Source organism: Salmo salar, chromosome 25 (assembly GCF_965601325.2).
Source record: "Salmo salar chromosome 25, fSalSal1, whole genome shotgun sequence".
Lineage (NCBI taxonomy): Eukaryota > Metazoa > Chordata > Actinopteri > Salmoniformes > Salmonidae > Salmo > Salmo salar.
The window spans coordinates 16,495,335-16,510,628 of NC_138315.1; the positions used below are offsets into that span (position 1 = coordinate 16,495,335).

Here is a 15,294-nt window from a genome sequence, read left to right on the forward strand (position 1 = left end):
ACAATTAGTTGTTTTCATGTGGGACTTGAAGGAGTACTGCCCCGACCTGTATAAACAGTACGCTGCCTTGCACCACACTGCAGTCCAGGGAAGCAATTGGAAAATGAGTCAGGAGAAGCCATCAATCTAGTCCTATCATGTAGTACCATTAACGATTTCTCATTTTACCTTGGAAGGTAATGCGTGCCAAAGCTTCATTCCGAAAGTTATCTCTTAATTGAAAAAAACATATTACTCTGGGTGATGATCTACAAATGGGGTTTTCCCCACAATTCATGTTCTTTTGTTCAGTATATATACTATTATTATTATTCTGCAAAATATATGTATTTAGCCTCAGTATAGGCCAGAAATGAAGAATGTTTGTTTGCTTTACTTAAGCTTTAATAGATAATGCATCACAAACATCTCAACCAGCCGGTTGAGTTGCCCAATTATAGTCAAATAATTCAAGCAATAGCAACACACAAAGTTTTTTTGTATTATAACTGGATTATAGCTCCTGTACCATTGTTGTGAATGATATATATATATTTGACTGGTGTTGACTGGTGACTTTGACATGAATATATATTCATGTCAAAGTCACCAGTCAACTCCATTACACTCAAAAGTTACTTCAACCAGTGAATGCTAGCGATGGCTATAGCGATGCTAGCTATTCTACCAGTCTGTCTCAATGAGTGTTAGCACGCTAATAGCACACCATGCACACAAAAACCTCTATTTTTAAGGGGTATGCAGTAGGTTTATGATGATATCACCAAAGTATGTTGTATTAGACATTTCAAACAACATTCCCAGTTAATGAGAAAACAGTCATGGTATTTAAGAGAATGAACAAGATTTAACAAGGCAACCTTGGGCTAATTTGAATAGGCGCTAACAGCGGATTTTGAGGAAATTTTACATCCGTAGCCCAGTACGGCCCACGTGATCGCAGTGAAACGTCACTCCGTGAGGGGCTATAATGTTCTAGGGACCAAACAATGCTCTCTCTCGCTATCTCTCTCTCTCTCTCTCTTCTCTCTCTCTCTCTCACACACACACGCACGCATGCATGCATGCACGCACACACACACACACGCACACACGCACACTTTCTCTCTCATATAAGAATAAGACCTAATACCTTGAATTTGTCGACCTCCGTCTTGGAACAGGTTGCATGGTATGACAGAACCTGCAAAAGAATACAGAACACAGTGGTGAAAAAAGTACCCGATTGTCATACTTGAGTAAAAGTAAAGATACCTTAATAGAAAATGACTCGAGTAAAAGTGAAAGTCACCTAGTAAAATATTACTTGAGTAAAAGTCTAAAAGTATTTAGTTTTAGTATCAAGTCAATTTAATTGCTAAAATATACTTAAGTATCAAAAGTAAAAGTATTCATAATTTCTAATTACTTAAATTAAGCAAACCAGACAACACAATTTTCTTATTTGTATTTATTTATTGATAGCCAGGGGCACACTCCAACACATCATTTATGAACGAAACATTTGTGTTTAGTGAGTCCAGATCAGAGGCAGTAGGGATGCCCAGGGATGTTCCCTTGATACGTGCATGAATTGGACCACTTTCCTGTCCTGCTAAGCATTCAAAATGTAAGTACTTTTGGGTGCCATGGAAAATGTATGGAGTAAAAAGTACAGTTCTTTAGGAATGTAGGAAAGTAAAAGTTGTCAAAAATATAAATAGTAAAGATACCACAAAAAAAAAGACTTAAGTAGTACTTTACACCACTGGAAGCACATACAGTATATTTTACATACAGTATTTCATTTTCATAACACTGGCTAGAGATATCAAGTCATGCTCACTACACTTAGGACAGTCATAGTCAGTAATACTTAATAGGTCTTAAAAGGACTTTAACAACAGTTATTTATGGAACCCTACTGCTAAACTATGCCTGTGGACCAAATAAGAAAAACCTTTGGTGTCAGTGACCGACCACCTCAATCTGCTCTAAAGGTTATGTGAGGGAAAATGTTATTGTCTGATGAGCTAAGTCTTGAATTGTAAACAGCATCTCCTCTCACTCTATCTTGGTTTGTGCAGGTGACTGTTACTTCCTCCTCAGACCAATTGGCAGCACGCCCAGAACACTGTTCTGGGAACCAAAAAGAGTATCTCAGTTTCAAGTTCCCAGCATTGAGAGAAGAAGCCTTGTGAGGTGTCAGTCAGTCACGTGCAGGAACCAACGTTAATGATGAATAATGAATAATGTAAATCATGCTTATATGACTTGTTTGTGTAGCAGTAGAAGAGGACTGAAAGGGAACGGCCTCTTCAGAGTTTTGATCAATCTTGGATTGAGTTTGTATTATAACTGGATTATAGCTCTCCGGCCGTGATACTAAAGATTGATTCATTTACATTGAGTTTGAGTCCTTAGTGGGGAATTTCCACAACAGTTACTACAAGCTTCACGCCGTGGATCTATGTGCCTGCGTGCGAGTGGGTGGAGTGGGATTTTTGGAGTAGCAGACACCTTTTGGTAACATGATATCCTCGCCGGTCCCACTCCCATTCACAAAGGGGTGATAGCAAAATATTTTATTTTTGTCTTTTCATTTTGTGAAAACAACGAAGAGTCGCCTTCCATTGCTACTAGTAGCATAGATAGAACAATGAAGCAGATGTTTCACCGGAAGAATAAACCTGAAGCATCCAGTTGGCATTTCCACTCACCACCAAATATGGTGATGAGAGGAAGCCCAGTGGCTGGAAGTGGGAGAAGACGAAGGGTGATGGATTTTGGTCAACATTCTGCTAAGTTTCTCATCGATGAAACATTTGACAAAGAGGCACTGGAGATAGGTGTGAGAACAGGTGGGTCTGGGCAGGTGTGATGTCATTGATGATTTGATTGTGTTCGTCTGTATGTTGTCTTTTGTATGTTTTGTATTGTTTAAAACACCCACAAAATACCACAAAAAAAGAAACATTTGATCCCAATATCGTTTTCTGTTCCCTCAACTAGAATCAGTTATGAACATAGTGGACTACGTTTTGTAGACTTCACAGAGTAGGGATTCCCTAACAGAAATATGCAAATACATGCTAGAACGCGCCAGTAGGATCTCGCTAGCTCGTGCTCGGCTCTGCCCACCTCCTTGCTTGTTCTGCCCACTATGATTAATTTGCTCCCATTGGAAACAACAGGCTGTGGTCAATCTTGGGTTAGTTATTAAAAATATTAGATAGTAGCTAGCTGGCAGCCTGGCTAGTGGGCGTTAGCCTGTTAGCCAGCCTTTTTAGCTTCCGACATCTCCATGTGAAATAATCAAATGTACTGTATAATAATAAAAAATATGCCTTCATGTTTTGGTCAGGGAGAAAAAAAGCACATGGCAAGCTAGTTGGCTCCAGCAGGTGCTACCATTTCACAAAGCCTATAGATCAGATCAGGAACCAAGTGACAACACTGCCCCCACGACTGTCTCAGGTTTCAGCTATTACAAGGAGCCGCCCCTTGTGTGACGAAAAAGGACATTGCAACACTCTGTCTTGTGTCTAGCTAGCGCTTGTGGTAAGCTTTATCGGACAGTTCTACACTTACATGTTGCACCACCGCAACATGCAATATTTTACCGCAAACACTGCAGAAGAAGCTGGTCTTTCGTCCGGGTGAGGCTACAATACATAGAGTTTCCCGAGAAAGCTGTGAAGGACAGGGGAAGCTGTGAAGCACAGGGGAAGCTGTGAAGTGAGCTGTAGCCTATTGCGTGATTCTGTTCATGAGTCTGTTATTAAATAACGTCAAAGAATGTTTACTGCTTTTCATTAAATTATGAATGGCTATAAATATTGTATAGCCTATAAGGTACATTCGTTCATATGGGCAGGCACTGCATGTTTACTGCTATTCATTAAATCACATATGGCTGAAAATATTGTATATACATTCATTCATATGGGCAGAATATTATATATATAGCCTACGTAAATTGGTTCAGGTATGGCCTACAATTAATTGTTCCTATGGGCAGAATATTGTAGGCTAGGCCTATATACATTAGTTCATATGGGCAGAATATTGTATATAAATTCGTTCATATGGTTACATAAAGGCTGAAAGCCTGTATCTAGTTTCTACAATGTATTTTTGTTTCAAAGAATGGATTTAGTTTTATCTTGTTTTTACACCATCCATTAGCACCAACCATTCACTATAAAACATTTAGTTATCAACAAAAAAGGCTTTGCAAAATACAAAAAACAAGTAGGCCTAAAACATTTATTTCAAGTTACCCAAAAGTAAGAGTAGGTTACATAACAATGCTCTTCCGTAAAAACAAGTTCATGAACAAATCATCCAAGAATGTGCTTTGTGTTCTGGTCTGATAAGGATTTTGGAGTTGTTGAAAGGGTTGAAATTGATAAGTGTCACGAACAAGTGTCCAAGTAGGCTAGGTGCTAATTTTTCTCTTCGGGTAAGACTCCAGCTATCGAGTCGTATACTTCTCAACCAGGGACTTCAGATCCTTCTATTGCTTGCAGTAGTGGGGTCTTTGCCATGGCGGTGGAACGCCAGCAAGTTGCTGCTCCATTCTCATTTCACCTCTTTGCTCCTGTCGTTGCAATGCCTCTATGAACTTCCAAATGGTGGGGTGGGTTGCGCCAAGATTTGCCTACATTTTACGATGCCAGCCCTCCACTCTGTTGTTGGTCTCCACCAAGTCTTGCAGGACAGCATCAGAGCACTTCCATAATTCTGAAAATAAAAAAGATAGAAGATTAGCAACCATGTTATTGGCCTTGGGCGTGCTGTAATCATAAGAAGAAGATGGCCATTATTATGTTAAACAACAAACAAGACATACCTATGGGAAACATTGTCTTTCTTGTGTTCTTCAGATAACTTGGAGATAACCCCATCAGTGAGGGTTATGTGACCTCAGCATTCGAAAACATCATATTCAGTGCACTTCCAGGAGGACTTAATTCGCAGTCTGTCGTTCCCGCCTGTAGGTGTATCCATGCGCCAGAATATTTTTTCCACACACAGAAAGGATAAATTTGGTTTCCATTGCTTGTTCTGACCTCCTATAAGAATAGTGAATGCTGAGGGTAGCAGTGCAATATCTTTTTAAGCAGAATATTTGGATTATTAGCATATGAATGACTTGTAATTCGATTGCTGGACTATCGAAGCCATCCATCCAACCCATTTATTCAGATCCCCCCACAGTAAATTGTGATCTGTCCCTAAAGCTCTGAACCCTCCACGCTGAGGAATGCTGGGGGAACAGAGATGTCAGCCCCAATGTCATTCCCTTTGCTTCCCCCATCTCCTAGGAGAAATACCTTGCGCAGCAGCCTTGCAGTTCCTTATTTGATCAAGAGAGCTCATGTTTATTCATTGCTGCCAGAGGCAATGCATATCCACGCTCGTATTTTCCCCATAGCCATTCCTTCCTATGCCGCTCTTCACTAGCCTCTATCCCAGGCTTCCTTCCTGCCGCCCTGTACCCAACCACGTGGCAACCTGCATAGCCCACTTGAGAGCACTGTCCTCTCTCTCACAAAAAGCATAGAAGAAGCTGATCAGTGTTGCATGCCAAATTATTGATCAGATAAGGGATTGCTTTTCACGATCTCTCTTTAAAAATCAATATGGCCCTTTGTGGAGTGCAGACTACAAACAGGGATCCATTGATGCTCACTGATGTAGAAATATGATGTAGAACTATGACACTAAAAGCTCCTGAGTGGTGCAGCGGTCTAAGGCACTGCATCGCAGTGCTAGAGGCGTCACTACAGTCCCTGGATCAATCCCGAGCTGTATCACAACCGGCCGTGATCGTGAGTCCTATAGGGCGGCGCACAATTGGCCCAGCGTTGTCCGGGTTAGAGGAGGGTTTGGGATAGGCCATCATTGTAAAATAAGAACTTGTTCTTAACTGACTTGCCTAGTTAAATAAAGGTTAAAATAAATGAAATAAAGGAGGCACTGAGTCCACTATAACAGAAGAGAGAAAAAGAGAGTGGGAGAGAGGAAACCAGGACAGAGAGGAAAGAGAAGAAGGGAAGAAAAGAGAAAAGGAGAGTGGCACAGTAGCCAGCGTGGGAGAGCTTTCCTGATGGTGTCAGACCCCACTCTCAGCCACAGTCTAGTCACCAGAGCCCTGCAGTACAGTCCATTTTAGAAGGCCAACTGCCCACCCAAATGTGTTGCCACACTAAAACAACAGCACAGTATCCCATATCCATACTGGACATTTACTACTGGAACCAACTTGGATAAACTAAACGCAGACCAAATTCATTCATTCAAATATCAATCCTGCTGTAATTTTGGTCATTATACACAATAAAATATGATTTGATGAGAAACCGTGGGAGCCCGACGAGCCGGCTGAGGCGTGGGAGCCTGCCGAGCCGGTTGAGGCGTGATGTGGGATGGGAGCCTGCCGAGCCCGCTAAGGCATGGGAGCCTGACGAGCCGGCTGAAGCATGACGTGGGATGGGAGCCTGCCGAGCCAACCAAGGCAAGAAAACGTCTTGAGCCAGCTAAGGCATGGAAGCCCGATGAGCCAGTGACATTAATGCTGACACATGGATTAAACTGAGGAACAGACAAATATAGAGGGGGCATTCAAGAAAGTGAAGGGGTCCAGGTGAGTCCAATGACGTGCTGATGTGTGTAATGATGGTGACAGGTGTGCGTAATGATGGGCAGCCTGGCACCCTCGAGCGCCAGAGAGGGGGAGTGGGAGCAGGCGTGACACACACTACCGTTCCAAAGTTTGGGGTCACTTTTTGTCCATTAAAATAACATCAAATTGATCAGAAATACAGTATAGACATTGTCAATGTCGTAAATGACTATTGTAGCTGGAAATGGCTGGTTTTTAATGGAATATCTACATAGGAGTACAGAGGCCCATTATCAGCAACCAATGGCACATTGTGTTAGCTAATCCAAGTTTTAAAAGTAAAATCCATTTTAAAAGGCAAATTGATCATTAGAAAACCCTTTTGCAATTATGTTAGCACAGCTGAAAACTGTTGTCCTGATTAAAGAAGCAATAAAACTGGCCTTCCTTAGACTAGTTGACTATCTGGAGCATCAGCATTTGTGGGTTTGATTACAGGCACGAAATGGCCAGAAACAAAGACCTTTCTTCTGAAACTCATCAGTCTATTCTTGTTCTGAGAAATGAAGGCTATTCCATGCGATAACCTTTTTCTGATTTAGCTAAACTAGCCTGCCTGCCTAATGTGCCTGCTAGCTACTACTAGCTAGCTTCATTGACAAACACAGAGATGGAAATTAGCTAGCTAGCTAGTGATTTTCGGGACTGATAAACAGTGCTTTATTTAAAATAGTTTGACAGATTGCTGCTGATGAAGTTGTAGACATGTTCTCAGAAATCAGTCCTGAGCGCAACCAGCAGCAGCTGGCTTGATTTACTCTCTAAAGCGCACTGACTAGTTTTTCATGCAAATGTTTTAACTTGAGAAATACTGCACCAAACATCTTAGCTTGATGTACAATTGGGTGACTAAGACCTCCTCTGCAAAAACCTCAAAATTAATTACAGATTTTTTGATTTATCTTAAATTAGTTCTGACTATTTTGAGGAAGTGGTGGTAGCTGTGTGGTTGCTATGGTGTCTCAAGAGTGACAAACAACAGTACCAGGGTACGATAAGCGAATATAACACAGGCACATCAAACCACACCCCCAAGATCCAAATCGTATTTTTCTTAAGGAGCAGCTGAAAAACACATGCAGAATTGGTGCGTTCAGCCCCCCTTTAAGTGCTATAAAAAGGAATGAACATTGGTGCTTACGTCGAGAGCCACGGACTGTTTGGCCCAGGACTTCTTCACCTGGTCGTACATGATGGTGTTGTTGATGCCAAGGCCACAGAAGATCACAAAGGCCTGAAACACACCACACTGCTGTTACACTCCCAAGGTCACGGCACAGCGAAACAGGGAGACATGTTAGACGTCATGACACACAAACGACTTGCTCGCACACACATGCAGCACCTACGCACACCATGCAAAACAAAAGTCTTACCTCGAACAGTCTCTGGTCTGCATCATCAAACTGGTTACCATCCAGCCTGTTGAGCACCTGAGCCACACCTGCAACAACAGACATCAGGATCACTGACACTACCACAGACGCAGACCAGGCTAAAGCCCTCCTCTTTCTGAGACAACGGCCATTCCTGAGAGCCATCATTTTATCTGACACTAGTTCATTAGGGCTGGGCTACCATTGACTGGGCTGTCGTACACACACTAGTTCCGCTCCCACAACCCCAATTAGCAGGAGGAAATCACACCCACACATTCATTAAAGTCATTGATAAAACAAGGCATTTTCTGCTATCACTTTTCAGTGCAATATGCAATGCTTCTACACTGTTGTTTTTGCATAGACGCATGTCGCTGTATTTCCTAGAAGAAGGAGTAAGAAACAGGAAACAGTAGTGTTGTTGACCTGAGTAATTAAAGTGTCTAAGCCTGTTGTAATGTAAGGTTGGAGGTCATGTCGATGGCAACAATAGAGCACTGTGTATCCTTTGATCTTTTATTTCAAATACAAGTCCCCTGGTTTGGAGGCACGCCAGCAAGCTCTCCTCAGTTTATCTACTAATTAAAAAACCCAGGACTTTGCTGATAAGGCTAATTGTTAGTTGACAGAGAATCGTCTTCTATCACCCGAGAGAAATTATGCTAACAAGCAGATATTCAAGTTAGCATTGAGTCCCTGGAGAGGTCCTTGTACTTTCTACAGTATGTCTCTATGGGTTGTACCGTAGGTTACTGGGGTGCTGTCAATATCACTGAAGATGGAATCATATTTTTACAACCTATATAGAAGAGCATTGCGATAACAGTGATGTAACAATCTAGCCCAAGGCTTTTTTACTCTATACTGTTATATCATAACCTCGGTACGTGGCAGGAGGATATCTACCTTCTGAATAAACAGATCTTTGACTTGATCATTTCTCTGCTGCTGTTGTGCTTTATAATGGCTTTATAATGGCTTTCAGTCCAGATTCTGATAGTTTCCTCCCACACACACATTATTCTCTCTCCTGCTCACTCTCTCTCTCTTATCCCCCTCCCAACCTCCGCACGCACGCACGCACGCACGCACGCACGCACGCACGCACGCACGCACGCACGCACGCACGCACGCACACACGCACACACACACACACACACACACACACACACACACACACACACACACACACACACACACACACAATGCTTGCACGCATGCACACACCCACCCCTCTCTCCTGCTCCCTCTGTCTCTCATTCTTCCATCCCCCTCCCAACCTCCACAAGCCCACACACACGCATGTACACGCATACACACACACACACACACACACAATGCTTGCACGCACGCACGCACGCACGCACACATACCCACCCACAATGATCTGTGGTCGCGACTGACCATCTGTAGCAGTGCTTTCCCTGGCAGCCATGCTGCTGATCACTTTGCACAGAAACAAAACTAATGACTTCCCAAGTCAGATCTCTGTGGGCCTGAGTCTAGCTGCTAGCGTTGCCTCTCCTTGCAATATCCAGCACCAACACCAGACTGTAGATCAATGATGTATCAGAGTGTCAGAGTGGTGAGGACCTTGGGGTGGTTGAGGAGCACAGAGCACTGCATGGTGGAGCAGCCAGGACTAGGGAGGGAACTCCTCCTCTGTGAGAACTGACAGATATGAAGGCTTGGCTTTAATCAGGCTACACTGCTTTAAAAGGGCAATCTGGGAATCACAAAACCACAAAGCGTCACCTTTCCACTTTTTTGGTAAACAGCTGAGAGATGGGGCAGGAGAAATGTAACCACAGTCAAATTCATAAGACGGAGCTATGGATGCAAGGACTGACCATCCACGGAATTAAAATGACAGTTTTAACCATGTTTTGAGCTATACAGTGTTTGTTTGCAATTACGGTGTTCACAAGCAATGGAGTAAAACAAGCTTTGGGTTGCGATGGAGTTAAACAGTTGAACTAAGGGTAATAGACATTAATGCATTATATTCTTCAAGAGTCAATGGCTATATATCATTAATTTAAAAGTCCAGAAATGGATGTATCAATCCCAGATCGCCCCTTTAATTGAGCATCTAAATGCTACCTAGGAGAGCAATACAGGCGGAGTATCCTCTCTAGATTCTCCAAACCAGACACGGTGACATCTGAGGTTATCGGAGGTTTGGTACATCATGTACGTTGGTTTGTTGATGTTCCTCTCTCATTATTAAAATCACTTTAAGCTTGAATGCTGGATTATGTCTTAGTTTTGACATCTGTCCACATAGATTTATCAACGGACATGTAACGGCACATCTGACTATCAAAAGAAGTCAGTGAAAAAAGGACAATTTGAGAATTTACCAATGATTTGATGGTTGCTGTTCCAAATAGGTACACAAAGCACTGAACGAATGTGGAAGCCGGAGAACTGATCTGCCTAAACGAAAGAGAAAAGAGACTGGAGCTGAAACTGGGCTGTTATCATTTATTACACATGTAACCTGTATCCTAAAGAGACATACAGTGCCTTCAGAAAGTATTCATACCCCTTAATCTACATTTTGTTTTGTTACAAAATGGATTATATATATTTTTTAAATCTCACCCATCTACACACAATACCTCATCATGACAAAGTGAGAACATGTTTTTAGAAATGTTTGCAAATTTATTCAAAATTAAATACACAATTATCTAATTTACATAAGTATTCACACCCCAAAGTCAATACATTGTAGAAGCACCTTTGGCAGCGATTACAGCTGTGAGTCATTCTGGGTAAGTCTCTAAGAGCTTTCCACACCTGGATTTAGCAACATCTGCCCATTATTCTTCTCAAAATTCTTCAAGCTCTGTCAAATTGGTTGTTGATCATTGCTAGACAACTATTTTCAGGTCTTGCCCTAGATTTTCAAACCGATTTAAGTCTAAACTGTAACTCGGCCACTCATGATCATTCACGGTCTTCTTGTAAGCAACTCCAGTGTAGATTTGCATTGTGTTTTAGGTTATTTTCCTGCTGAAAGGTGAATTAATCTCCCAGTGTCTGGTAGAAAACAGACTGAACCAGGTTTTCCTCTAGGTACTTTGCCTGTGCTTAGCGCCATTCTGTTTCTTTTTTTTCTATCCTGAAAAACATCCTAGTCCTTAAAGATTACAAGCATAGCCATAACATGATGCAGCCATCACTATGCTTGAAAATATCGGGAGTGGTACTCAGCATTGTGTTGTAATGGATTTGCCACAAACATAACACTTTGTATTGAGGACAAAAAGCGAATTGCTATGCCACATGTTTTGCAGTATTACTTTAGTGCAAACAGAAAGCATGCTTTGGAATACTTGTATTCTGTACAGGCTTCCTTCTTTTCACTCTGTCAGTTAGGTTAGAATTGTGGAGTAACTACAATGTTCTTGATTCATCCTCAGTTATCTCCTATCAAAGCCATTATACTCTGTAACTGTATTAAAGTGACCATTGGTCTCATGGTGAAATCCCTGAGTGGTTTTCTTCCTCTCCGGCAACTGAGTTAGGAAGGACACCTTTATCTTTGTATTGACTGGGTGTATAGATACATCATCTTATTTTTTTATCTACCAATAGGTACCCTTCTTTGCAAGGTATTGGAAAACATCCCTGATGTTTGTGGTTGCATCTGTGTTTAAAATTCACTGCTCGACTAAGAGACCTTACCGATAATTGTATGTGTGGGGTAAAGAGATGAGGTAGTCATTCAAAAATCATGTTAAACACTATTATTGCACACAGAGTGAGTCCACGCAACTTATTATGTTACTTGTTAAGCACATATTTACTCCTAAACCTATTTAGGCTTGCCATACCAAAGGGGTGGAATACTTGACTCAAGATATTTCAGCTTTAAATGTTGTATTAATTTGTAAAAATGTTGAAAAACATAATTACACTTTCACATTATGTGGTATTGTGTGTAGGCTGTAACACAACAAGTGGAAAAAGTCAAGGGGTGTGAATACTTTCTGAAGGCACTGTAGAGAATGTAACGCATGCATTATGTCAGCAGTATTTCAACTCTGCATAGGTACAAGGTTCACTATTGTTCGGCTATAATCATTTTCAATACAATTACAAAAACAGGGGCATCGTTGGTTGTATTTTAATAACCATTATTATCACGTGAAGACCAACAGTTGAGATCGGAACTCAAACATCAGATAGAAAAGCCTCGGAGCCATATCAAACGAATATTATCATATATAATTCATAATCATGTGACAACATTCCAATGATCAAAGCTGTAATATTGTTTGAGTCTTTTATGAGGCTTGCTTCTCCGATTTTAACCAATAAAAATAGCTGCTGAATGGTTTCGGTTATCATTCAAATACATACAATAAATGTATATACTGTACAGTAAGCACCTAAACCCGGTATATACAGTGCCTTCGGAAAGTATTCAGACCCCTTCACTTATTCCACATTTTGTTACGTTACAGCCTTATTCTAAAATGGATTAAATGGAGAAAAAATTCCTCGGCAATCTACACACAAATACCCAATAATGATAAAGCAAAAACAGGTTTACATTTTTTTGGCACATTTATTAAAAATAAAAAACAGAAATACCTTATTTATTACATAGGTATTCAGACCCTTTGCTATGAGACTAGAAATTGAGCTCGGGTGCATACTGTTTCCATTGATCATCCTTGAGATGTTTCTACAACTTGATTGGAGTCCACCTGTGGTAAATTAAATTGAAAAGGCCACACCTGTCTATATAAGGTCCCACAGTTGACAGTGCATGTCAGAGCAAAAACCATGGCATGAGGTAGAAGGAATTGACCGTAGAGAAATCCGAGACAGGATTGTGTCAAGGCACAGATCTGGGGAAGAGTACCAAAATATTTCTGCAGCATTGAAGGTCCCCAAAAACACAGTGGCCTACATCATTCTTAAATGGAAGAAGTTTGGATTCACCAAGACCCTTCCTAGAGCTGGCTGCCAGGCCAAACTTAGCAATCAGGGGAGAAGGGCCTTTGTGAGGGAGGTGACCAAGAACCCGATGGTCACTCTGACAGAGCTCTAGAGTTTGGCTGTAGAGATGGGAGAACCTTCCAGAAGGACAACCATCTCTGCAGCACTCCACCAATCAGGCCTTTATGGTAGAGTGGCCAGACGAAAGCCACTCCTCAGTAAAAGGCACATGACAGCCCGCTTGGAGTTTGCCAAAAGGCACCTAAAGGACTCTCAGACCACAAGAAACAAGATTCTCTGGCCTGAATGCCAAGCGTCACATCTGGAGGAAACCAAGCACAATCCCTACGGTGAAGCATGGTGGTGGAAGCATCATGCTGTGGGGATGTTTTTAGCGGCAGGGACTGGGAGACTAGTTAGGATCGAGGCAAAGATGAACGGAGCAAAGTACAGAGAGATCCTTAATGATAACCTGCTCCAGAGCGCTCAGGACCTCAGACTGGGGCGAAGGTTCACTTTCCAATAGAACAACGACCCTAATCACACAGCCAAGACAACGCAGGAGTGGCTTCGGGACAAGTCTCTGAATGTCCTTGAGTGGCTCAGCCAGAGCCCGGACTTGAACCCGATCGAACATCTCTGGAGAGACCTGAAAATAGCTGTGCAGCAACGCTCCCCATCCAACCTGACAGAGCTTGAGAGGATCTGCAGAGAAGAATGGGAGAAACTCCCCAAATACAGGTGTTCCAAGCTTGTAGCGTCATGCCCAAGAAGACTCAAGGCTGTAATCGCTGCCAAAGGTCCTTCAATAAAGCACTGAATAAAGGGTCTGAATACTTATGTAAATGTGATATTTTTGATTTATTTTTACATAAATTTGCAAAACATTTCTAAAAAACTATTTTTGCTTTATCATTATGGGGCATTGTGTGTAGATTGATGAGGGGAAAAAACAATGTAATCACTTTCAGAATAAGGCTGTAACCTAACAAAATGTGGAAAAAGTCAAAGGGTCTGAATACTTTCTGAAGGTACTGTATACAGTACAGTTGAAGTCGGAAGTTTACATACACCTTTGACAAGTACATTTAAACTCAGTTTTTCACAATTCCTGACATTTAATTCTAGTACAAATTCACTGTCTTAGGTCAGTTAGGATCACCACTTTATTTTAAGAATGAAAAATGTCAGAATAATAGTAGAGAGAATGATTTATTTCAGCTTTTATTTCTTTCATCACATTCCCAGTGTGTCAGAGGTTTACATACACTCGATTAGTATTTGGTAGCATTGCCTTTAAATTGTTTAACTTGGGTCAAACGTTTTGGGTAGCCTTCCACAAGCTTCCCACAATAAGTTGAGTGAATTTTGGCCCATTCCTCCTGACAGAGCTGGTGTAACTGAGTCAGGTTTGTAGGCCTCCTTGCTCGCACACGCTATACCTTGACTTTGTTGTCCTTAAGCCATGACCCCAAACTTTGGAAGTATGCTTGAGGTCATTGTCCATTTGGAAGACCCATTTGTGACCAAGCTTTAACTTCCTGACTGATGTCTTGAGATCTTGCTTCAATATATCCACATAATTTTCCAGCCTCATGATGCCATCTATTTTGTGAAGTGCACCAGTCCCTCCTGCAGCAAAGCACCCCCACAACATGATGCTGCCACCACCGTGCTTCAAGGTTAGGATGCTGTTCTTTGGCTTGCAAGCCTCCCCTTTCTTTCCTCCAAACATAACGATGGTCATTATGGCCAAACAGTTCTATTTTTGTTTCATGAGACCAGAGGACATTTCTCCAAAAAGTACGATCTTTGTCCCCATGTGCAGTTGCAAACTGTAGTCTGGCTTTTTTATGGCGGTTCTGGAGCAGTGGCTTCTTCCTTGCTGAGCGGCCTTTCAGGTTATGTCGATATGGGACTCGTTTTACTGTGGATATAGATACTTTTGTACCTTTCCTCCAGCATCTTCACAAGGTCCTTTGCTGTTGTTCTGGGATTGATTTGCACTTTTCGCACCAAAGTACGTTAATCTCTAGGAGACAGAACGCGTCTCCTTCCTAAGCGGTATGATGGCTGCGTGGTCCCATGGTGTTTATACCTGCGTACTATTGTTTGTACAGATGAACATGGTACCTTCAGGCGTTTGGAAATTGCTCCCAAGGATGAACCAGACTTGTGGAGGTCTACAATATTTTTTCTGAGGTCTTGGCTGATTTCTTTTCATTTTCCCATGATGTCAAGCAAAGAGGCACTGAATTTGAAGGTAGGCCTTGAAATATATCCACA

At 41.8% G+C, this 15,294-nt stretch overlaps 1 protein-coding gene across 1 annotated transcript in view; it reads right to left on the bottom strand.

Annotated features, from left to right (window-relative positions):
* Nucleotides 1–15,294, bottom strand: part of pde11a (phosphodiesterase 11a) — a 55,427-nt gene that overhangs the window by 23,548 nt on the left and 16,585 nt on the right. Inside the window, exons 7-10 of the mRNA XM_045707785.2 lie at nucleotides 10,413–10,488; nucleotides 8,047–8,114; nucleotides 7,812–7,904; nucleotides 1,133–1,183 (exon numbers count right to left, since the gene is read on the bottom strand). Coding sequence (XP_045563741.1) covers nucleotides 1,133–1,183; nucleotides 7,812–7,904; nucleotides 8,047–8,114; nucleotides 10,413–10,488 — 288 coding nt within the window. The remainder of the gene's footprint in view (nucleotides 1–1,132; nucleotides 1,184–7,811; nucleotides 7,905–8,046; nucleotides 8,115–10,412; nucleotides 10,489–15,294) is intronic.